The sequence below is a fragment of the Aulostomus chinensis genome, chromosome 7, assembly GCF_037954235.1.
Source record: "Aulostomus chinensis isolate RoL2024-O1b breed Wild chromosome 7, RoL_Achi_v1.0, whole genome shotgun sequence".
Taxonomy (NCBI): Eukaryota; Metazoa; Chordata; class Actinopteri; order Syngnathiformes; family Aulostomidae; genus Aulostomus; species Aulostomus chinensis.
The window spans coordinates 22,821,385-22,846,569 of NC_141326.1; the positions used below are offsets into that span (position 1 = coordinate 22,821,385).

General features: G+C 44.7%; 1 protein-coding gene across 2 annotated transcripts; it reads right to left on the minus strand.

Annotated features, from left to right (window-relative positions):
- Positions 1-1,654: 1,654 nt before the first annotated feature.
- LOC147259110 (filamin-C-like) lies at positions 1,655-23,871 on the minus strand. Of its 2 annotated transcripts, XM_086209340.1 has the most exons (47): positions 23,141-23,871; positions 20,682-20,930; positions 18,831-18,928; positions 17,642-17,792; positions 17,440-17,558; positions 17,243-17,320; positions 16,995-17,157; positions 16,688-16,888; positions 16,409-16,525; positions 15,667-15,804; positions 15,400-15,526; positions 15,175-15,311; positions 14,892-15,085; positions 14,685-14,798; positions 14,458-14,601; positions 14,193-14,316; positions 13,755-13,915; positions 13,555-13,645; positions 12,958-13,127; positions 12,746-12,863; positions 12,354-12,616; positions 11,644-12,241; positions 11,006-11,179; positions 10,070-10,232; positions 9,620-9,948; positions 9,400-9,523; positions 8,990-9,146; positions 8,714-8,903; positions 8,580-8,603; positions 8,236-8,477; positions 8,005-8,104; positions 7,778-7,918; positions 7,482-7,610; positions 7,205-7,378; positions 6,943-7,107; positions 6,629-6,832; positions 6,379-6,531; positions 6,173-6,295; positions 5,829-6,077; positions 5,441-5,710; positions 5,207-5,344; positions 4,941-5,056; positions 4,054-4,186; positions 3,788-3,964; positions 3,325-3,543; positions 2,682-2,903; positions 1,655-2,349 (listed from the first exon to the last, which is right to left on the minus strand). In XM_086209340.1, exons 1-47 carry the CDS (start codon positions 23,514-23,516, stop codon positions 2,162-2,164), a joined length of 8,235 nt encoding a protein of 2,744 aa, XP_086065466.1. In that variant the 5' UTR covers positions 23,517-23,871; the 3' UTR covers positions 1,655-2,161. The 2 variants fall into 2 exon arrangements, with proteins under 2 accessions (XP_086065466.1, XP_086065465.1); XM_086209339.1 differs by lacking the exon at positions 16,409-16,525.
- Positions 23,872-25,185: the final 1,314 nt, after the last annotated feature.

Genomic DNA, 25,185 nt, shown 5'->3' on the forward strand with positions numbered 1-25,185 from the left:
AGAGAGAAGAAGAAAGTGGAAGAGAGACAGTAAGTAAGGATGGGGATCAGAGATATTAAAGACAGACGCATCTCCGTGGCAACCCCCACACTGACATCGATCCCTTTTAGAACAGAATTAATAACTCAGCACCCATTTTACCAAGTCTAACATGTATGGCTGCTTTGAAGGTTAAGCTGCTCACTTCATTAGCATGTTTCAAACGAATGTAGAGCAACCATTAATTCATATGCAGTGTGTTTTTTTTTAAGATTGTCTAAAATATACTTATGCTTGAACGTTTCTGTGTTTTGTGTGCGTTTCTGTCTGCCTCCCATTCTTCCATCTGGATTCTTTTAATCCCATTCTCCTCCTATAATCCACCTTTTTCCCTCTATTCCTCCCACACTGCGTTCTCCTCTCTTTGCCCTTCTTTTCTATCTCCCTGTCTGTCTCTCTGCTTGCTTGATCGCTGCTGTCTGCATAGCTTGGAGCTGTATCTTCCACACAGTCGTGATTCATTTGGCAACAACTCGAGATAAACATGTTGCGGTGGACAGACGCCTGGTCCCCGTCCAGAGGAGCAGCTCGGTGAGGACAGACTGACACGGGCAGGTCTGCTCTGGTCCCAACGTCAGCATCATGAGCAGCAGTGGGCAGCAAGCAGCCACTTGGCCAGATGGGTCAGAGTCAAGCTTGCTGCACTGTTCATCAAATGCACCCGGTCACTCTGTCTTGCTGCGCCATGGCCCCCAGCATCATGTCACAGTGGAACCAGAGAAAATTAGCACCTAATTATAGGCTCCTCTCAGTGAGGAATGATACTGGTGCTGGTGGTGTGTGTCAGCATGTGGAGGCTGGGTGGTTGACTCACTGTGGGACCGAGGCCTGCAGACCATGCAGAGCACAGACACAGGTTACGGAGGCGACACCAGTGATTACACACAAATGTGCAGGGAAACGCTGTCACACACAAGGAAAAGCCTGAACCTCTACTCTATCTGCTTGATTTGTGCCTCAGCAGGGTCTGACCCCCCTCCCCCCCACCCCCAGGATGTAACAACAGAAATGACTAGTGTTCCATCAGTGATCCAACAGGATTAATTATACACACAATGGAAGCTGATGCCTGTGTTTTCTATGCTTCACAGGCTCCCTTGTCTGGTTCATCTTGACTGGGAACAATGGAGATTTTGTTCTGGTATGTCAATACAGAGGAGAGCTTGACTATACTGCCATCTTGTGATTGTATCTAGACAAGTACAAGATGTAAATGAGAGCACCGAGGGAATATCCGAGACTATTTTAACAATTCAGAATCACGTAAATTGACGTCAAAGATTATCCCTTATATATTTTAATATTTGGGCCAAAAGAAATGTAGTATCTCAAGCTGTAGCCTCCCCCAGATGTACACCAAAAATTAGAGCCTAGAAATCGAATTATCTGTGGGATACTGCTGAGATGCTCAACTGAGAGCATCTGTGATCAAAAGCAAATATCCCGACAGCTGCTCGGATGGAAAAAAAGAAAAAAGCAGCAGTGGTCAGGAAATAACTGCATGATGAAACTATGAAAATCTAAAATATGAGAAATGCCTTCCGCTTAAGTATTGATGAGTCTCCAAGCACTGTGAGAAATTAAATAAATTCAATAACTCATCTGAAAAGTTAGCAATTAAAACTTTATTAGGTCTGCAAAGACTTAACAAAAAATAGGTTAATATAACAAAAAAGTTTTCATTCTTAAACCATACAAAACCATGTTGTATCACACTTTAATACTGTTGATTACTCCGTCTATTAACATTCACATAATACACCATTCGATTGCAACACAACAGACAGGAGATGGGAAATTTTTTTAAGGACTGAGCAAAACATTTAACAAACATCACTCAAAGACCGACAAGCCACACTGTTGCATTTGAAAGTGGATGCATAATTGTAAAATTCAGAAGTTAATACAAAACTTTGGCACAATAGATATTCTATCAGAGAAAAACAATCATCAAGAAAACTGTAAGCAAATGTCTTTGCAAGTTTTAGTGCATGTCGAGTAAATAATGATCCGCTGAAGAGTGAAGAGCAGCACCAAGAAAAGGGAATTGATGCGTGCACATAATGAGAAAAAGGTGCCGGCTCAGCAGAAGAGAAGGGCGGAGCATTTGGTAGAGTTTATTTTAGGGTACAACCACTTTGTAGGGGCTCCCAGGGACATTGTCGTCACCCCATTTAACGATGACGGTGTAGCTGCCCTTGTCCTTGACAGTGTAGGTGACATTATAGAGCTTGTTGCCCATGTGCTTGACATACACCTCCTCACAGGGAGTATGAGGTCCGTGCACACCCACCATCAGCATGTTGGTACCTGGATGAAACCATAAGAGGTGGAATTTATCATCATTACAAAGGTTGTGCAGGAGAGCGCTTGTGTGGGCTTAAAGCTGAGCTAATCAAAACGCTTCTTTTAAGTTGTTGACATGGATTAATCCACATCAAGTTTAGCATCTTTTAGCTGATTGTGTTGGTTTTATGGACTAGCGCTGTTATGTGTTGAGCGCTCACAGTGCTATCGTTTTCAGTCGAGCAAAGATGAGAAGGAAGCTGCCTTTCTAGAGGCAAATGTAAAAAACTAGAATCTGCAGAAATCCTGTTTGGTTTCTTACATGAGATCCTGTCTGTGAGTTTTGATCATCTCACCTGCTTTGCTGCAGTCAACTGTAAAGTTGTTTTTCTGTCCAACCAAAGCCTTGGACAGTCCCATTCCACGACAAACCACCTTGCTGGCATCGGATGTCAGTTTGGTTGAGGTGGTAGAAGAGGTGGAACTATAGGCACCGCCCACTTTGGAGGATTTGGTAACCGTTTCCACCAAAACAGATGATGTCTCATGGAGGCTGTGTCCCCCTGACAGCCGGGCGCCTGTGAGAGTGAGGCAGACGGCAAAAAGGGTTATCTAATGTCATTATGGCTCAGTCCAGACATTACATAACATACTCAGTATTGACAAAGATATGAGAGAGATGTTACTGCAGCTTGTGGGGAATGTTTCCCCCCTCAGAAAAGTGCAAAGAAGTGGACTAGTTTCAAATAAAGTCCAGCACTCGTGGGAGCTTCTTTCAATCTTCAAAGAATTTTTATGCATCTGGATGCAGCATGTAGTGACAGGATGGTATTGCTAGATAAAGTCTTTTATGTAAGATGTCCACTGAGCAGCCAGAACAAGGATGACATAACATTTTCCCGACTTCCACACATTTTTCGGAGGAACATTTGTTTCATAATTGAGACACTTGTCATGTGAGATCCACAGATCAGATGGGAGAATGACTGTCGAGCAGACCTGTGATTTTAGCTTTGAAGGGGCTGCCCACTATGTGCTGGGGGCCGCCATATTTGATGGTGATGAGATAGTTGCCAGGTGCCATGGGTATGTAGGTGATTTTGTAGCCTTCAGGACACTCGCAACAATCCATCTTAACCTTGGACGGCCCGTCGATATTGACTGATAAGGTGGCAGAGCCGGCATTGCAGGTGTTGACCACAAACTCGGAGGGAACACCTAGAGGAAACAGGGTAAAGCGAAAAAGAATGACGATAAAAAATCCTTCACTTGTCATGTACTGAATTCAACCTACTAAAATTATGACAGCAAAGAAATTGGTGATTAAATTTACCATTCAAAGATACTACTAGGCCTAGACAGGCCCTTGTTCATTAATTTTACAGGTATTTGTAGGGGTGGTAAAGGGTTAAAAACACAAGGAAATCTAGTTGAAGTCATATTCAGTGAGGATTCTCTCTACCTGTGGTTCCTCCCTGCAATCCATGGCCATGTGCAGTCACCATGCCTGGGTCTCCTATCAGCCCCGGGTCTCCAACTCGCACATTAAAGGGACTTCCAGGAATGTGGCATGCATTGAACTTGACATCTATTGAATGAACCCCATTCTCTCGTGGAATAAAGCGGATTGCAGTTTTGTCTGAAAACACAAATGGAGTTGTTAAGTTATTTTCTTAGCATTACCCCGATCTCTGAAGTCTACTTTGTGCGAGTGAGGTGAGGGCATACCGCTATCAAGCTCAGTGACATAGCATTCCTCAGAAGAACCGGAGGGGGTGTGGACTTTGGCGTCTACCACACCTCGGGCTCCGTTGCGCTGCACCATGAAGGATGCTTCTTGGTTTACTTTCAAATCCTTCTCCTAGAAAAGAAAAATGTGATCATAATATTTGTGTGTGTGTGTGTGTGTGTGTGTGTGTACCTGCACCTCGAGGGAAACAAAGTGTGTGATTCATCATGCCTGAACTAGAATAGATGGAGCAGTTGGGTGTGAGAGGCAGAAAAGGTCAGAGTTTATAGCGAGGCGTTTAGTGTTTTTGCCCTACAGGCGGACGAGCAGTCCTACCAGACATAAAAGGTAACGTGACATTTTAAATGTTGGTCTGATATTGCACTTCACCCAGCTTCTAGTGGTAGAGAAGGACTCTGAAGTGGCATTTCTGTTAACTAAAAATACGTTTTTAGCATTGTTGGCAGTTAGAATAGATACTGTGAAAGCAAATAAAACAAGCATCTTTTTAAAGAGTCGCTATCTTCCTCTCACTCTTTCTTTCTGTCTTTCTTTCTTTCTTTCTCTCTGACAGAAACACAATCACGTTGGCAAAGTGGTGGCCCACATCTAGCACAGCTTGTGCTGCCCCACATCAGCGAGGGACAGTTAATCCAGCCCTTCATCACTGGCCAACTTCACTTCATAGTATTTTAGTCATGATACTGCAACACTGGCATTCAATTACTCTTCAAGGACAAAGTGACATCTATCTCCAATCACTCATACAGTTGCACTATCAACCCTGCTACTTTGTGACTGTGTATGTGTTTTTTTTGGTGATAATTTCACACTACAAATGAATGTGTCCTCTGCTGTCTCTGCGCAAGTGTGTGAGAAATCTTACCTGAACACTTGTGAAAGTGAGCCTACGGGCCTCGTCTGACAGTGTAGCAATCGGAACAATGAATGGGCTGTCAGGGATGTGCTCGTTGTTGAACTTGATTGACACCTCATAGTCACCTGAGGAAATATAGAGGTTATTTACTTTTCACCGTGAAGAGAACAGGAGAGTTGAGAAGAAAAAAATTTCACTGAAAAATTGAGCAGCGCAGAGATAAACAAGGGACAAGGACACAAACGTGCAAATGAGGAAAGGAGCACAAGTTCTACCTGGTTCTTTCACTATGTAAGAGACGCCACAGGAACCATCCTTCCTGTCCTCAAAAGAGATTTCAGCCTTGCTGGGCCCCTCTACAGCAATGGACAGCCCGCCAGCACCAGCCTCTCTGGTCCAGATGCTAAATTCAGCTGGATAGGAAGAAATCAAGCTAAGTACACAGAATGTTTCCCACAAGTGTTGATATCTCATGAAACATTTAACATCTAATCTTCCAAGTGACTTACAAGGTGCCCCAGCCACGCCCCTCTCCAGACCAGGACCTCCTGCACGGACCTTGTGTGCTCCTCCCTCCCCCATGGGCCCCACAGTAAACTGGAAGGGACTCCCAGGGACATGTTGGCCTCTATACTTGACGTTGACAGTGTGGGGTCCCATTTCTTGAGGGATGAAGCGCACACTGTAGGTGCTGTTTCCTCCATCAACTATGTCAGCATCCACCGTTTTCCCACTGGGGCTTGTCACCTGAGCTGTCATGGCCTGAGAACCAGCCTCAACTGTTGAGGTAGAGCAGCACAGCAGGTTAGATACAGTTCACAAAGTATAGAGCAGATACTGGTCAAGCAGCATCATTTCTAGGGTTATTATTGAAAAAGAAGAGGGTCAAAGACTCACCTTCAGGTCTGGCAGTGATCCCAGCGAAGCTGCTGAGACTCTCCCTCCCAAGAAAATCTCCAAACACATCCCTGAAGGGGCTTCCTCCTCCACCCATCTGGGTGCTCTCCTCCACTCGTACCTCCCTCTTGGTCTCGCCACCGCGGGTTTTGCTTATCTCTGTGCGCTCAGTGCGGGTGTATGTGTGGCTGCTGCGGGTGAATGTTCTTGTTAGCCTCTCCTGAGCTGAAACCATCTGGAACCAATTTCCTACATGGAGGCAAAAAAAACTACCAGTAAGAATAAAGTCTGACAGTACAGAAATTCGTTTTTGTCCCAGAGCCACTTATGTCTTCTGTACTGACCTGGAATCTTGAGGTTAAGTCCACATGTGCTGCCCACTGAAGCAATAGAGGACGCCTGCCTCTTCCTGGTGATACTCTCTTTAATCCTTCCTTCTCCGGTCACCTTCACTGTGAAAGGACTCCCTGAAAGACACCAAGAAATTTACAGTCAACAAAATATATTTATTGAAGACTTCAGTGCTGTCAAGGAAGGGGAAACCACTAACCTGGGATGTGCTTTTCAGCAAACTTGATGTTAACAGTGTAGTTTCCTGGTTCTGTGGGACAGTAGGTCACTCTGCACGTCCCGTCCTCAACATCTTCACAGTTGATATCCACTTTGCTCGGACCCTCAATTGACAAAGCTAAGCCTCCGTAACCTATAAGTGATGAGAGAATCAAGCGACATTTGGAAACCTGACTTTTTACAGGCTGTTTCTATGCATTTGTTTGCCATGTATTTTTTCCGATGCTTACCAGCGTTCCTAGTATCCACAAAGAATTCTGCCATTTCAAAAGTGTGCGCCTCCACAAGGCCTTTACCAAATGCTTTGACTCTGCTGGCCTCGCCGATCTCTGACTGGCCGACCATGATTTTGAAAGGGCTGTTCGCCACATGAACGCCATTCTTCCTGACACTAACTTCATGCTCTCCAACCTCCTTAGGGGTGAAAGAGATACCTATGGAAAAACACAAGGGGGAAAAAAAACTTAAGAACCAGAGAGCAAAGTTGAATTACATTAAATCAACTTTATCTCACTATTCCACTGGATTCCAGTGAATTTCTCACCCAGGTGTCTGTTGGGCAGCCTCTTGAGCAGACAGGGCTCCTCGTTGCCTGATGGAGCTCTGATACTGGCACTTAGAGAGCTCAGATCAGTTTCTGCAATCTTGAGTGACACGTCAGCTGCTGTACCTACATTCAGCTGGGATGTCCTGGTTATGGCATCGTCCCCTTGCCAAAAAAAAAAAAAGGCAATTTAGATCTTTGTCTTACAACCTGATTTATAGCGATAGGGTCAGTCTTTGGGAGAAATAACCGTCTTTCTCACCAGTGATCTTGGCAGTAAAAGGGCTGCCAGGAATATGTTTGTTGTCAAATTTGACAATGATGTTGTAATCTCCAGGAGCAGTGGGCAGGTAGGACACGGTGCAGGTACCGTCTTTGTTGTCCTTACAGGTGATCTCTGCCTTAGATGGACCCTCCACTGCCAGTGACAGACCACCTGAGAGGAAAGCAAAGTGCAACTATTCATACCTCTCATTTTTCAAAAATGTTCTCCAACAAATCCTCTGTGTATGAATTCCTTGAAAAGGAAACTGTCGTACCCTCTCCTGCGTTCTTGGTGACCACGGTGAATGTGGCAGCCTTGTTCACCATGCCGTAACTCAGGCCAGGACCGTACGCAGTCACCACTCCACTGTTCACAGCATCAACAAAGAACTGCAGAGGGCTTCCTGTAGGGGACATAATCACCAGGAAACTCAGACGTTTTGCCTTTACTTATGCAGATATATAGTGCGTAAAATTGACTCTAACACTTTTTCCAACTGCTAACATCTAGAAAATGTCCTCATGATTTTAGAGAAATGAATGTTTTTGCCCAGTGTGGCGTGTTACTTACCAGGAATGTGGTTCCCATCATATTTGATATCCATCTCATGCAGGCCTCTCTCTGTGGGCTGGTACTTGATTGTGATGGTACCATCCTTATTGTCAGTGATATGTGGGCGCGCAGTCTTGCCAGAGGGCATTCGCACCTCACCTAGAAATGACAGTTAACAGGATGATTCAATGTTAGAGACCTAAAAAAGGAGTCTTGTGAGAATGTGTGCATGGTGTTTGTCACACCTGTGAGTTCTCCTTGCTGGGGTGTAAAGGGCACAAGGAAGTTAACAGGTCTGAAGAGAGGATCCACAGTATCCCGGGGAACAACTGGTTCGTTTGTAGCCTTTAAATGCAGACAGAATAAAATAAGTTGGTTTCAGTGTGTATACATATATATATACTTATATGATAAGTAAAAACCAGAGTGATGTACAGCATGTAACTCTAGCAGCCATTTGATAATTCTCTACTTACCACCACCTGGAAAGGGCTCTTAGGGATATTCTGTCCCCCAAAGCGGATGGTAATAACATATTTCCCAGGTTCAGGGGCCGTGTAGTAAATGTCAAAGGTCCCATCATGATTCTCCACCACATCCATGTCCAACTCCATCCCCTGAGGGGTCAGCACTTTACAGGTTACCTTCCCTTTCCCAGCAGCCTTTGCATCCACTGTGATGACTGTATCCTCAGAGGTCTGCAGCTTCTGAAGGCTTGCTGTTGAAGGCAGAAAGGAAAGAAGCATAAAGAGTTAAAAGTGCTCCATGAATGCATTGATTCTTTCTCGTGATAAAAACAGAAACAAAGAGGTTTACTTACACACACCATGCCCTCCAATCGACACTGAAATGAAAAAACAGCATGGTAGTGAATATACATCGCATAAAAGAGATACAGCTGCAACCAGTATTCAATGAATTAGAACTCAAATGGGTTCACAGGGATATAATTACCAGTCAGTCGACATTTGCTGGCATCTCCTGTGGGCAGGGACTGGATGCGGTACGGAGAGTAGGGAATCTCGTCCCCTCCATATTTAATAGTGATAGTATAGGGCCCTGTAGAGTCAGGTACATAGGACACGGTGTAGGTGCCGTCCCTGTTGTCCTGGATGGTTGCGTTCTTCGGCTTGCCCTCTGGGTCCTGTCAATAGAGGATGTTCAGATATGTTCGCTTGTTACTTATGGCTCACATGCTGGAAATCAATAAATAAATGTAGCTTAACTAACCAGAATCTGCACAGTGAGCAATCCCTCGCCAGCGTCACGGGCGTCAATGGTGAACTCAACAGGAAGGCTCGCAGATACGCCTTTGGTGTCCAGACCGGGACCACTGGCCCGAACCTTACTGGCATCATGCCCAGGCTGAGACATTACCTTGAATGGACTGTGGGATGATGGAGAGAATTAAGTGTGATTACTAAACACAACACTACAAAAGGAGAGAAATTGGAATATTGAAATACATCCACTATTGTAGAACTAAACTTGAGAATGCAGTTAATGACTTTAAAGCAGTATTTGATTCATATAATAATTATTTTGTCCAAAATTTCTAAAAATATTGCAATAATATTCATCGTCTTTTTGACACAATACTTGTGAAGTGAAAACCATGACTGCTGTCAATGATACCATACCTGTGAGGTACCTCCTGGTCTGCATACTTGACAGCCACAGTGTACGGGCCATCCTGGGTCGGGGTGTAGTGAACTGTATGAGTTCCATCACCATTGTTTTTAACACCGACTGGCTCCGCAGTGCCTTCAAATAAAACATTATAGCAACAATAAAACCGTCAAGCAGTTGATTGACAGTTGAGAGTATGCAGCTCTTCATAAATGTCCACAGTGGCCTCACCTGATGGGCTGAAGAGTTTGACGTCCAGTGGGGCCTGTCCAGCCTGAGTACAATCCACTGTGAAGGTCTGAGGAACATGTGCTCTTACTCCAGCACCGAGGCCAGGACCAGAGCACTTCACCTTACTGGGATCAACTGGGTCCTTCACTGGGACACGGAATGGACTCCCAGGGATTGGATGTCCTCCATAGTTAATGTTGACATCATAGTCACCAGGAGTGAAGGGGACATACTCCACACTGCAGCTGCCATCTTTGTTGTCTTTGCAGGATATTTTTGCCTCTGAGGCTCCCTCAATAGTCAGACCCAGGCCTCCTGTGCCAGCCCCTCTGAAGAACAAGCCAAATTATTATTTTGATCATGATTGTTTTTCTACTTCATAACTTCAAACTATTTTGAGCTTGCAATTTAAACCAACACACACTCTCTATTTGTATGATCCTGCAGTACCTAGTCTCCACAGTGAAGCAGTTAGATTTATTGGTTACTCCTCCCTCTAGACCAGGCCCATAGGCACGGACCCGGGTTGGATCACATCCCTCCACCACTGACACTCTGAAGGGACTCTTGGGTACAGGCACATCATCATACACCACCTCAATCAGATGCATTCCTGCACACAAACAAATACATCAGTTGACTGAGTGCTCTCAAAGCGAACAAATATTTTCTGTTATTGTCACTTGTTTTTAATTATAGGGCCACACAAATTCCCTTTTAGGGAGATAAACAGCTGTTTATTTATAAAAGATGCCATCTAGAGTGCAGACGCTCGGGTGAACATACAAGGCATTACATCTGTTCCATATTCATTATTCTGTTACGACATTTTTCTGACAGAACCTCCTCAGTAGACCTATATGGCAAATTCCCAGTCGCACGGCTAAGGCATTACAGCATGCCTGATGGTAGAGAAGTGCTCTCTGATCTCTTTGCTTTGTGTTATAGATCTCTATTAATATCCCCTGTCATTCCCCTGCTGTATTGCTGTGTGCTAGCAGACTTCAGCACACATACCTGGCTAGTTAAGAGCTTCTGTTCCAGAACAGACTATTTATAAAACAGAGCCTGTCTGCTTCCCTGCTCTCTGCCCCTCACATCATTGCTCCCCTGCATCATTCTGTATTTATACCCCTCTCTCGCTCTTTCTCTCACTGACTTTTCCCACTCGCCCACTTTATTCCCAAGTGAATACCCAATACTAACACCTGTTACCAATTTCTCTGTCTGACTGACTGTATGTGACCTTGTAGACAGCATGTCGACATAAAAATCTGCCACCAATTATGTTTGTAAATGTTGTAATACTCTGATCTGTGTTCCATCACTCTCCAACTCACGATCCTGTAATAACATGAAACAACACATTACATTTCTCTCTCCTACCGTCCTCGAAGGCGGTGTACTCCACTCTGTAGGTGCCGTCTCCTTTGTCTGTGATGTAGGTGTCTGTGTTAGTGCCGGATGGGTTGATAATGTGAACCTTCACGTGATTTCCTCCAACTTTGTTGAGAGCACGTGCATCAACAATGAAGTGGGTCGTGACTTCTCTAAGAACTCCTGGAAACAGAAAAGACTTTTATGCGATTTGTTGCAGAAACAAAGCACCAAACATGGTCAGCGTCAACACTCTGTCCTGCTTTTATCAGTCTTTAAGAGTGATCATGAGGTCATGAGCTCTTCAGGAACTATTTTAAAAGTAGATGCAACCCAATATCCAATAATCCATCAAGGCCTTAGACATTAAAATAGTGACTGTTATTTTCCAGAACTTGTTTTGTTGGTCAAACCCTCCAAAACAAACACAATGTTAACACTGATATGTAACAGAAAAAAACAACTAATCCTCAAACGTGGCACCAGAAGCAGCAAATGTTTGACAATCTGCCTGATAAATGGTTTCAATTACATTTCTTTCATCCCACTGACTAATCCCTTTAGCACAAGTGTGTATTGTGGGTTTATTAAGAACCTAATAAAATGTGCAAACTTATTTTAAGATTAGGTGCTTTGTCTTGTGTTACCTCTCGGCTCCACTCCAGGTCCAAAGACATGTACCCCACTAGTATCCAAAGAGGGATCAACCTGCAGAACCTTTGGAAAGTGAGGTATCATGTGGCCACCATACTTGATGGTAATGGTGTGTCTGCCGTGGAGGGGTGGGATGTATGTGACAGAGAAGGTCCCCTCTGCTGTTTTCTGGATGTGTACTTCAGCTTTTGCCCCGGTCTCGGAAACAATCTCAATGGTGAGCTCCGCATCGCCTGCTCGGGTGCAATCCACAGTGAAAGTGGCAGGTTCGCCTGCCTTGGCCCTCTCCAGACCCGGACCACTAGCTGTCACCTTGGTGGGGTCCAATGCTGGGCGCACTGCAGCCTTGAAAGGAGAGCCAGGGATGTGCTGCTCTGCAAACAGGATGTTGATGGCATATTCTCCAGGCTCGGTGGGCAGGTAGGTCACTGAGCATGTGCCGTCACCATTGTCCTGGCACTCTATCTTCGCCTCACAGGGACCCTCTACGGTCAAACCCAGCCCGCCAGCACCAGCTCCTTTTGTGTCAATCGTGAAGGGAGCAGGTTTACCCACAATCCCTCCCTGCAGGCCAGGGCCAAAGGCTCGAACCTGTGATGCAGCAGCCAGTTAATTTAGTGAGATGAGGCATGAGTCTTTCCTGTTAACTCTGATTCATGAGCATGACCAAAGAGAACAATGAGGAGCTTTCATAAACTTTTACCTTGGAAGGATCAGCAGGCATCACTGCTTCCAGTCCAAAGGGGTTTCCTATTACCGGGTTGCCATCATAGCTGACATCAACCTTGTACTGTCCCTCCTCTGGGGGAATGTACTTCACACTGTGTACGCCTTTGGCTTTGTCCGACTCCAGCTTGCACGGGATTGGCCGTCCGGAGGGGGAGGTCATTTTCACACCTACGTTGCCTTGTCCACCTGCTCCCTTTGTATTAACAGTGAATTCCTGATCCTTTCCGACCTCCACTTCTGCAAGAAAGAAATGCATAAAACATTGAAACAGTTATACTTGAAGTTTTAATTTCATGCATGGCTTAAATTACAATCAAGGCCAAAAAATAAATAAGAGCTGGATTTAATATTGTGTTTTTAACTTACTGGTGTCTAAACCCTCCACTTTCACCTTCCCAATGTCCAGAGGGGGTGACACTGTGATGTGAAAAGGGCTCTTGGGAACGGGATCTCCTCCATGGGTCACTGAAATTGCCATGTTACCCTGAACAAGACCAGCAGAATGACGGAGAATTGATTTGAGCTTCATTGTGAATCACTCCTGTGCTAATATTAATGGACTTAAAACTGTACTCTACCTGTTGAAGAGCAGTGTATTTGACAGTGTAGGAGTAATCGTGGTTATCGATGATCTCAAAGTCACGAACCGCCTCTCCCGGGCCTGATGCTGCAAAATGCACCTCAGGCTTGGCCTTGCCGGCTCCCTTTGTGTAGATGGTAAAGTGGGTTGGCGTGCCCACCTCCACTCCTGAACACACAGGTTTTGTCAGTTCTATCAATACTAGTTAAATCATTTCTGACATTCAAGCACTGGAGCAGGTGATTTCTACAAATGAACTAATATCTGGAACTGATTCAGAGTCCCTAGGTCACATGACAATGAAGCAAAAAAAGAAAATGTCAAAATTGGTAGAAAAGGAAAAAAAAGAATTTTGTACTGAAATAGTCATATGAAATATAGGAAGCAATGAATTGCAATAAAAAAGCAGCGTCCTATATTTCCAATCTATCGCTATAAACTAATATTGATTTGGAATCCCTTGATTACTTGACATGGTTGAGACATACTGAGTTTTGTAGTATATATGAAAACACATGCAAAAAATATTAATATAAAAACGTAGAAGGAAATAACACAGCTATAAAATGTGCCTTTAGATCTCAGTGAATCTCACCTGTCTTGTTGAGTCCGGGACCTTCTGCTCTCACCTTTCCAGCATCGTGGGAAGGATCCACTTTGACTTTGAATGGACTGATGGGAATTTCCTGACCAAGTCAATCATAAGAAAATTCATAAATAATCGAAACAACAACAACAAAAAAGCTTTCTTTCCTTCCAGAAGTGATGTTACATAACTGGAAAGTGTGTTCTTACCTGGTCAGCAAACAGCACCATGATGGTGTAGCGGCCAGCTGCGGGCGGAGTGTACTTGACAGTGAAGGTGTCATTGTCATTCTTGATGATGTCGAAGTCGATGTCAGCCTCGGCAGGGCCAACCACCCCTGGGGCACACTTGATTCCAATGCTGATGTCCCCTAATAATGCATAGCAATGAGCATAGTTCATGAAGGTCATGTAAAATAAGACGATCGGAATAAATAGAAGCACTGCCTTTGAGCTTTCTCATCATTTTTTATTTTAGTTCAGGTTTCATTATTGCAGTTTCTTAACTCAGCAATTTCCTTCTTCTGTTCTTTCAGTGTTTTATATTTTTTAACATTCACGTGAGGTAAAACTCGTGTCATTAAGAGTCAACTGGATTGTCCGGCGTTTATTAGTAGGCATCCACACTGTCTACTCATAAATGCTCACCTTGACCTGCCTCACTGCAGTCCACGGTGAAGTATGTTGGCTCATTAGCCTTCAGCCCTGTCTTCTCCACTCCAGGCCCATAGACCTTGACTCTGTCTGGATGAGAACCCTCTCCAACCAGCACCTAATGAATTCACAGTGTACTTGAGGCAGAAGGGTAACTGCTGCAGTCATCTACCTTATTTGCTGAAGTATCATTACATTTAATTTTCAATAAGACCACATTTTGAGTGGGACATATTGCGTAAATCGGCATGTGTCTTACCCTAAATGGGCTATTGGGCACGTTGACGTCACCCCAAGTGATGATGATGGTGTGTTTAATGGGCTTGGCAGGGGTGTACACACAGAGAAATGTGCCATCTCCTTTGTCAGTAATTTTAATGTCGATGATGCAGCCTTCAGCATCCTAAGTTGATACAGAAGTGTGTGAATCTGTGCTCACATAAAGCAGAAGCTCTCCTATGAATAAAAAAAAGATCCTGTCCGTACCTGTGCGTAGATCTTTAGCTGACCCTTCCCAGCCATGCGAGCATCAATGGTGAACTCGGTTGGTTTGTTCACAGTCACACCAGTGGGCTGCAGCCCTGGACCGTAGGCTTTCACCTGCAGAGTCAGTTAATGATTTGGTATAAACAGACCATCGGGATGCATTATTCTATATATGCACTCCCCACTTCCTTTTTTGGTGGTAATTACCTTCTCAGGGAAAACATCATTGGCTGCAGGAAGGATGTGAGCCATGAAGGGGCTGTCCTTGATGTCCTCGTCATCACAAATGACATGGACAGCATAGTCACCAGGTTCAGTGGGCCAGTAGCGTACATCGCAGGACCCATCGCCTTTATCATCACACTCAATGTTGGCCTGAGATGGGCCTTCAATGGAGAAGCCTTAACAAAAGGATTTTTGGATTTCAGATTCATGGTACATTTATAATAATTTTTCATTTCTGGGAGAATGTTACTCGTCCATGACATACCCAGAGTTCCAACTTCAGTGCCAATGGCCTCTACCACAAAGTCAGCAGATTTTCCCACCATACCAGTCTTCAGACCAGGACCCCAGGCCCTCACCTTCTGAAAACCTACTTCTTCACTCACTTCAACTTCAAAGGGGCTGCAGAAAATAACAATACAAAAGCATACAAATGACTACCTACTGTACAGTATAAGTGAATGTGCATAAAGCAGCAATAGGTCTTTACCTGCGTGGGATGGGCTGACCACCCCAGGTGATGCTGACTGTGTATTTACCAGGCTTAAGAGGGTAATATTCACATTCATACACTCCGTTTCCTGCATCTCGCACTTTTACTTGCTCCTGTGCTCCAGCTGAGGATGAATAATGCAGAAAATATGGATTGTTATTTTGTGCTTTATCATAAGCCTGTGTGCAAGACACAAATCCAAGCAGAGAAAATAATTCAAAAAATAAACGAGAGAGTGAGAAGAGAGCGAGCTGTCTGACTCACTTGGTCCTTTGACTGAGACGTTCAGTGCTCCGCTGCCAGCTCCCTTGGTAAAAACTTTGAAGTCAGCAACCTCCTTTACTCTCACGCCTTTAGGCTGAAGGCCTCTGCCTGTAGCTCTGCAGGCATTTGGGTTCATGGCTGAAAGGAATACCAACAAGTGTGAGCTAGAGCATATTTATCAAAGCAAAAGGCAACTGAGAGAAGCCAGCAGTTGACAGCAATGTTAGTAGCAAGATCTCAAGAATTCAAATGGGATTCCTTAAAGGCTGACTAATCATACCTGTAAATGAGAATGAAGCTATTTGCAGCACATGTAACACCAAAAACAGACTGGGATTGTGACACATTGGAGGCCGTTGAGGGAGAATCTGACAACATTTCAGTCAGTCAATCAGAAATGTTGACCGCAGGCTTAAACCAGATGCTGGCTGATGCAAATGTATTTCAACAGTGCAAGCAAAGGTTGAACAAAGTAAAGAGAAATGCAAACTGGGACCACATGTAACCCTTTTTTTGGGGGGGTAAACAACATTCCGTCTTGCATCATCTCTTTCTGAAACTAAATCATCAAGCTGCAGCCCTCAAGAAGATGGAGCAAGCGACCAAGCACTGCACGGAGCCCGGGCACCTCAAACCATAGAGAAAGCACAGAAGGGCATCTGCAGAGTATGGCATAGAGAAGGCTTTTGGGGGGATCTCGCTGAGCAATGAGCACAGGCTCATCCCAGCAGACCATACTAACTTGGGTGGCCAGGTTTTTTGGGGGGAGCCCCCTTCCCTCCCTTTCCTCCAGGAGGAGTGCGCACTGACTGAGGAACTATCTGCAGTGGAGCTCCCTTCGGAGGAGCAACAGGTGGAGCTAGAAATGACAGATAGGAAGGGTTATGCTCTACACTGGGTGCTTGTTTCCCAGGGAAAATACACACCTCTAGACTGTGATGGATAGATCACCCAGACTCTAACAGCACGCTAAGAAATCTAATTATCTGACAGTAATTTACGGTGTAGACAGATGGCTCACCCTCTGCGATGTTGACAGTGAAGGGGCTCCTGGGGATCTCCTGGTCGGCAAACAGGATGTGGATGGTGTGAGGTCCCTCTATCACAGGCCGGTAGGTACAACGGAAAACACTGTCACCCTTATTCTCCAGGATGAGCTCCACTGTGTCCTTTTTGCCTTGAGGATCGACAATGACCACACTGATGTCGCCATGACCAGCACCTACATTTGACAGAAACGATCAGTTACAGTAGTTTAGCCCAGCTTTTCATCAGATCAGATTTCTATTATTCAGAAGTGTGCAAGTGGTTGAATTTTCCATTCTTACCAGCTGTGTAGATGTCGAAGTAGGTGGGTTTGTTGGCCACATTTCCTGTAGGCTCCAGACCTGGTCCTCTAGCATGCACTTTGCTGGGATCGCCCATATCCTTTGCCACATTCACAGTGTAGGGGCTCTTGTCAATGTCCTGACCAGCAAATAACACTTTGACCTGAGGAGGAAGAAGAAGAAGAATTTGAAGCCAACTTTGAAGGAAAACTTTTAATGTACAAACAAAGAATATAAGATGGTCTTACCTTGTGGACACCTTCAACCTTAGGAACATAGGTAACAGTGTAAGTTCTGTTTTTGTCTTTGTTGGGTTTAACCTTGGCCTGGAGAATAAAGAGAGAAATTGATCAAGGATTAGATGGTGAAATTTCAAACATATTTAAATAAATTCAGAACAAGAAGGCTGTGGGCTAATAATTTATTTGTATCTGGGTTATCTTGCCTCCTCTTTGTGTCCCTCAGGATCCTCCACGTACACCAGGACTTCACCACTGCCAGCCTCCAGAGTGTCCACCGTGAAGACAGCTGGATGCATCACCTTGTTGCCGTGAGGCTCAATACCTGCAAAGACAAGAAAATTGGTGACTTTCTCTTTATTTCAATTTTTTTCTTTTCATATTGTGAACAACAAAGCGACTACCCACCGGGTCCATAAGCTTTGGCCTTGTCTGGGAAAAGCTGTTTGGGCTTGAGAGGAGCTCCAGGCTTTAGCTTAGCCTTGGGGAACTGAGACAGGTAGGTCATCACAGAGTGCTCATCCACATCTGGGTCCACAATCTCCTCAGGTGCAATCACCTAAAGTGCAGAGAGACCACCAAAATATTCATATAACGTCACATCACATCTCATTGGCTTGCGGTTAAATCTCCTGCAAATGTCCTACGACGGAGCATTACTGCTTCAGTTGGTATTTCTGAGAAAGGTTTGGTTGTTGCTCGATCCAACTTTCCTTAATTAAGCCAAGTGCAATGGGACAAGCATTAACAAGGATTAAACCTATCTATTACCTCCACCAGTGACTCCTCTCTCCCTTCTAGGACTTGTTTGTTTGTCGATCACACAGTGGCACAAAGCCATGCTCCGCGCTGGTTATATTTAACCCCAGGACAGCAGGGTTAAGAATTGTTGCCTTCAATAAGCCAGCCAGGGGGATTTATCCTGAGCCAGACCTCTCCCACATCTTCTTAACACCACCACACTGGAATCCAGCCCCGACAGAGCCATGACATACACCCCCAGGCTATCTGACCGATGCTTAGCCTCATGGTGAAAAGCTACCGCAGCCTGTGTCCTCAACAAACAAGTAAACAACCCACATAGTGCACATTACAATACAGAGACTCGGGGCCTTACAAATGGGTCTGGAATATTGCACTGTTACTCTGTTTGCATTGTTATTCTGACGAGCACAGGAATATTTACACCTCTGTTTCATGGCTGGCTCAGACGGTGTTAAAAATTCACACACCTCCACGAATTCAAACCAGATAAAACTTGTACACTCTCACCTACTGAGAGCTACAATAAAGTAAAGGGCAAAATTAGAAGTCAGCTTACTAATCAATATTTCATGAGAACCAGAATGATCTCCCTGCACGTTACACACATAGTGCTGCACTTTTTTTTTCTCCGTGCAGCGTTGCCTCATGTGGAGTAGAGCATGTCTGCAAAGGAATTTTGACACATGCTTTAACAGCTTGGAGGTGATTGGTGCTTACAGAATGTCTCTCCCATGAATATAAAATACAGTACCAATGACACACTTGCCTTTGTTGTTGTACTATGAGTCCAGCCCCACCCACCTGTCACTCTGCTGAGCAAAAAGAAACTTACCTGAGGCACACCCAACCAGTCATCAGCTTGCTGCATAGCTTCTCTGGCATTCTGCACAGGCTGGTTTGGGTCCCAATCTGCCCAATCAGGACACAAACCTAACAGAGAGCAAACAGACCATTAGACAATCCTGCACGCACGAATGCAGGTCCACGGTGATTGCTATAATAAGACCACTTGGGCTGTCACTGCTATCTCTACAACACCTCCCACTACAAGATCGCATGACCTTACCCACGCTGCTTTGCTCCGGTGAATCCAATATGTGTTTGTGTGTGTGACAATAAGTCTCCTCTTGACTTTTCAAAGGAAACAAACTCGAAAGAGGCTCTAACAGCTCGCCTGCACTGGGCTGCTAATGCCTAAATTGGATTAGTGTTGACGATGGAGTGGGCCACTCACTCAGAGGTTGTGTAGGCACACCATAGAGTACCATTATCCAATTAATATAGGCACAGGACCGCAGCATTACTAGTGTTGAGTTACGAGCAGTGTTGAGTGACACTAAAGAAATTAAGAGATATGTAAATCTGTCAGATGGGGGGGGGGGGGGGGGGCCACCCTGGTATTGTTACTTTGGGAAATCACTGCTTGTATTTAGCGCTGGGCAATATAACAAGATGTATACTCTACACTGCATATTATATAGAGGATTATTCTTATGCTGTACATGTTTTTGTCATCAAAATCAGTGCTGAAACGCAATTACTACCAGATTTCGCACAAAAATGGTTCCTGAAACGTGAAATATTTAATGAAAATGTATCATATTTCTTATTACCATTTGATATTAAAAAAAGGACATCTCTGTATGGTGATATTCATTTTTTTCCCCAATCGCTCATTCCTAGCTCGTAGCGTCATAGTCTATCTATATTGTAACTGCATGAGATAACATCAGATATGTGCCTGCTATTCTGGATATTTATTTATTCCTAGTCTGGATTTGTCCCTGAATAAAGGCTCCTGTGTTTCTGAGGTTCAGGCAGAACTTGTTTGGTCAGTAACTCGGCTGTTTAGTATTGGCTGATGAAACAACAGAACCTTGTATGGTCAGTGTTGCAGCACAGTGTTTGAAAGATGCGTCTCCTCAGATCAATGGCTCATATAAACACAGTTAAACACAGCATTCTGAGCTCCCCTGGCTACTCCTCCACCTTTCACTCAGTGAGAAGCGAGGAGAAGAATCTCTAATGTTCAGTGTTGGAGGCAGAAGCTTAAACTGGCAGTGACTCAGACTATGGCCTTGGGGTCCTTGGATCTGTGGCTTAGGCACCTCCCTGTGACAGATCACTCTGCATTTTGATACATAGCCAAGCATCCCCTTGACAGAGGAGGAGGAATGGTGCCCAAATTTGGGGGTGTTGTGTAGCAGCAGCAGCAGCAGCAGCAGTGAGCAATAAATGCTGAGGCTGTGCTTTGGCTTCAGAGGCAGAGACAGCGTGAATGAAAGCTTCAGTCATTGTGGGGCAGCTGGCAGGGACGTCCTCCAGCCACCAAGGACCCCTCCACACTCCGCTGACACTACCTGGCCCCCAGAGACTGACTAACCCTGGCTGACATCTGAATATAGATGTGTGTGTGTGTGTGTGTGTGTGTGTGTGTGTGTGTGTGTGTGTGTGTATGCGCCTGTAGGGGTGTGTGTGTGTGTGCGTGCGTGCGTGCGCGCATGTCCCAGATGATGACCAAAGGTGAGAAGGTGATAATGTTTCACTGAGTGATACATGCCTGACCATCGCCTCCACAGCAACCAAACACAACAAGCCTTAAAGCAGGCCTCACACGTATTTTGACTCAGCACTTGTGCTGCCCCGCTACTACACTCAGCTGATGCCACGGCAAGCCTCTCACCTGGGGCGCAGTTGTCGACCAGGGCTCCCAAGGCTTTGCCATCCCTCCAGTCACGGTTGAAGTTGTTGATGGGCAGCTGGGGCACCTTGTTCTGTATCCAGCCAAGCAAGCGCTGTTTGGGTGTCAACTTCTTAGTCTCCTCGTCATCCTCATCATCCCACATGGGCATGGAGATAGAGTAGTGGAGGATGAGAGTCCAGATAAGACCCAGGATTAGCTTGAGATTCCCATCGACAATGGCTTTGCTGTCTGGAGTTGAACAGAGGAGAGACAGAGTTCATGTGAATTTGCAGAAATTCAAACAGTGTACCGGTTTCTGCTTTAGATCATTTATCCTGTGCTATCCTATCCTTATTTTAATGTGAAAATTATCTAAAACATGATAGTGATGATAAATAGAGAATTCAGATCTTCACAGGTTATATCGAAGTGTTGAGCAGAGATGACCAGGCTATTCTGAGCAGAAATGTAAACAATGATGATTGACTGCTGAGGAGACAGGAATCTAATGCTCCTCACTGTTTCCCCTGAGCCCCTTTCTACCAGACAGCTGTCTGGCTGAGGACCCCTGACAATCTGTCATCCAGCCACAATGGTACTCTGAAGACAGTGACAGCTGAGGATATGTGGAAGCGGATCCCTCTCTGCATAAATGCCACTTGGATTTCAATTACCTCCAAAACCTGTAGCATGGGAGCGTGATCAATCAAATAGGTGGAGATTAGATTCATTGACAGCAAGCATGCAAGCTCATTTCCTGAAGTTCTCTAAGGAAAAGTTAGTCAAATAAGCCAGTTTAAATCCACTCTAATTTAGAAACTCAAGCCATTTACCCAGTAACCTCTAAGGAGTGCTAGACTTTAATGTCTCATTAGTTAATCTTGTGTGTTACACTCCAGTTAATTCATTTAGACTTTAATAGGGGAGGGACTTTGATGTCTGTTGTTTATTGCTGCTTTATTGAGATCTTTTCATAGATCAGTGGGTCGTGTGTGTGTGTGTGTGTGTGTGTGTGTGTGTGTGTGTGTGTGTGTGTGTGTGTGTGTGTGTGTGTGTGTGTGTGTGTGTGTGAGACTGGCACAGGCAGGTGGCACAGTATGTTTTGATCCCACTGTGTTCAGCTTTAAGAGCAACTGTGTAGGCCAAAGACACATCAATCAAATGGTCTCTAGATACACACACACGTGACATGAAACCTGTTGTGATTTTTTTTTAACTGTCACTAGGTCACCATAATTAGACGGAAACATCATGAGGAGCCTAGCACACACATTTCCTCGATTGTCACGCCCTGTTTCTATCAAAGAATGCTGACCAAGAATGTGTTGGCACGGCTAGGACACCTGTGTCCGACACACACTCTGAGGTAATATCCATGATTATGACTTAGGCCTTTCCTTGGTCAACATGCCCCTGATGTTTGAGGTCCCCAAGTGCCATCTCACACGCACACACACACACACACACACACACACACACACACACACACACACACACACTCATACACTCATGACCAGACGGACATACTGTGGCCTTCACAGTCCAATGGCCAAAGCCTCAGCTATACCGGGAATTTCACTCAAGTGTGTGGCAGGATCACTTGTAACAAAAACAGAAAAAATACTTTGAAAAATTGATGTGTCCTGAATGTAAAAATGTTTTGTTCCTCTTTAATTATCCTCCAAAAATGATCAAACTAGGCAACTGGACTCAATCCTCTTGTAGGTGAAGGCGTTTGGCCTCTCATCCAAGAAGCTAGCTCTTCCATTAGTTTCAGCTATATTTAAGTTTTGAAAAGTGTACTTTGGCAGATAAACACTTCTCTGGAGATTGTTCTGTCATAAATTCCACAATTATTAATAATTCACAACAGCCTGTTCCCTAAATCCCACCGGAGTTCATTCACCTCGCAGGAGTCTCTGATAGGTTGGGGAGGTCAGTTAAAAGCCCCAGTGTGTGTCAGTCTAACCTCTGACCTGCCCAAGTGTGTGTGAGGAGGCTCGTGTTTGTGTATAAAAGCATGTGTGACCTCTGTCCATGTGCATAAGTTGTGTATTCCTCATTAGCACAGTGCTAGTGAATTTCCAGGCCAGAGTTTGCCAAACTGAGGCTGCTGGAATAAACTAAAGCATTCTATAGAGCCACTTGGCCCCACCACAGTCAGTGACCTCAGTGGCACCTCAGCAGGAACTTTCCAATGAGCTGTTGACCCCGACTCAATGCAGATTTCCAGAGCCCTGTGAAAGTCATGTCTCACTGCTGGCTGACAGCTGAAGTGATAACATATCAACATGAATGTGTTTGTTTTGTGGAGATGTGATTAGTCTAAAAATAGACAACGCTGGCTCAAATGTTTAATATTAATGTTTTGCTCCTGTTAGTGGATCTGCAAACTGTCCTGTCAGCTATTAAAATGTTTCACAACTTTCAAATCTTGACATTCAAGTGAACTAACTTACCAATGGAGACCAGTTTGATGTGCTCCCTCTCCAGGAACTCCAGCGCCACAGAAACATTCTCCAGTTTCATCTGACGGAAGTTTGGTCTGTTGTGGTGCTTCCTGTACATTTTCTTCTGGCTCAAAACTTCCAGGAGCGAAATGAGCTTCAGCCCGTCACTAAAATCCTTCTGCAAGTCGGTGATGGTCTTGTTGACACACTTGAGATGCTCGTTGCACCACCTGGTGAAGGTGTTCTGCTGGATCTTCTTCCATGGCGCGTCCTCGGCCAGGTCCTTCTCCGTGGCTGGCATCTCGTCGTCCTCCTCCTCCCCAAAGTCAGTGGCCTGGTAATACTGTGGAGGCAGCTGGTCGTCGCTGTAGTTATTGCTCATCATGGTAGCTTTTTCCGTGACTACTTTTATACCTCGGTGACACTTATGTGTAGAATGGTGCGCTCGGCAGCGCAGAAAACTTTAGCAGGTCGATGGCAAGCGCGCGCTCTCGCCGGGGAAAGTTCAAACTTTAAAAGCAGCCAGGAAGATTTTTCAGATGGACTTGCGAAGAAACCACTTGTGTCAGGCGAGTGATGGATTCAAGTATCCGATTTACGACGTGCGAGGCTGCTGGTCTTCTCCTTTATTTAATTGGCACCCTCTTGACAAGTCGTTCCTCTAATATGGCCCCGAGAAGAATCTTGCTTTTTGACAATTGGAGTTCCGTGGCAGGTGAGCTGGAGCTGGAGTCAGTATGAGCGTGTTTTACTTGAGTGTTGAGAGAGAGGAAAGAGATGGTATATAAAGGGCCCCGGGCCACGTCACTCACACGGTGTGATCATGGTCTATTTGCTAATCCATGTGGATAACGGGAGTCGGGGTCGGTTTACGGCAGGATGGGGCAGTGATTGGTCAGACTCCATGCAGCGCAACAGTTGCGGCAGCCTGCTTATTTTTAGGCGCTCCTATTTGGGCTGCTGGGGGTTGGGACTTACCGATTGTTATGAATGTGTGTCCCTCTCAGGCTTCAAGTGGCTGAACAAGAGAGCTAAGAAAAGAAAGTGAGGGATAGAGTCTGTTTTAATTATTTTTACTGACAATATTTGTCAAAAGCACAAAATATTCCCTCACTGGGGCCTTGAGGGGAATATTTTTATTAGGGTGAGGTCACTCTAGTAAAACGAAGCAACTGCATGACGTGTGTTTCACAGTAATCTGCCACCCCTGAGTGAAATACATGTCCATGTTAACAAGTAAAGGTCAGTACAGAGTCTTGAAGAATGATGGTTGATGTGAAAGAAAATGAGTGATACTCTGGACTGAAATCATGTTTCTGCACCAAAGTCTTAGATGTGTCGCTCCAATTTAGTGAATTGGAGGCAGCACAGAGTGTCTCTATGGTCTGATGTCATCAAGGTTTTGTTTCCCAAAACTGATAGGGATACTTTAAAAAGTCCTCTTGTGTACATAAAAGTGATAACTTTGTCATTTTTTACAGTGAAAACTTGGAAAGGATTTTAAAAAATGATATTGAAAACTGCACCAGTCATTAATAAACTGCCATCAATCCACCATCCCCTCTGTACAGGATTCAACTAAGACGAACAACGTTAAAAAAAATGTTTCACGTCATTTTCATACTTTATATCACCCGTTTAGAAGCAGCTTTTTGTAGGTGGAATGAGGAAATAGTTCCCTGACATTATTTGCAACATTTTATTATGTTTTTTTTTCTGTATTAGATGTGAATTGATTAGGAAGAAAAGGACTGGTTAAAGAATATTCTCGCAATTTCTTTTACAATCTCAAAAGGGGACATGAGTATCTGAATATTCTCAGCATTGATCCGCCCATCCCTGCTCATCAGTGCTCATGATGAGGAAGCAGAACCTGAAGTAAATGTGTCATCCACCATAATATTCATGAGTGACACTGGCGGACACTAGAGGCTGCATTGCTATAAAAATACTCAGCTGTCAGTGTGAGCACACTGAAATATCTAAAATCCATATTCAAAGTGAGTCAATGCCAATAAATACTTTTCTTGCTGCAGGTTCAGAGAGTGTGGCAG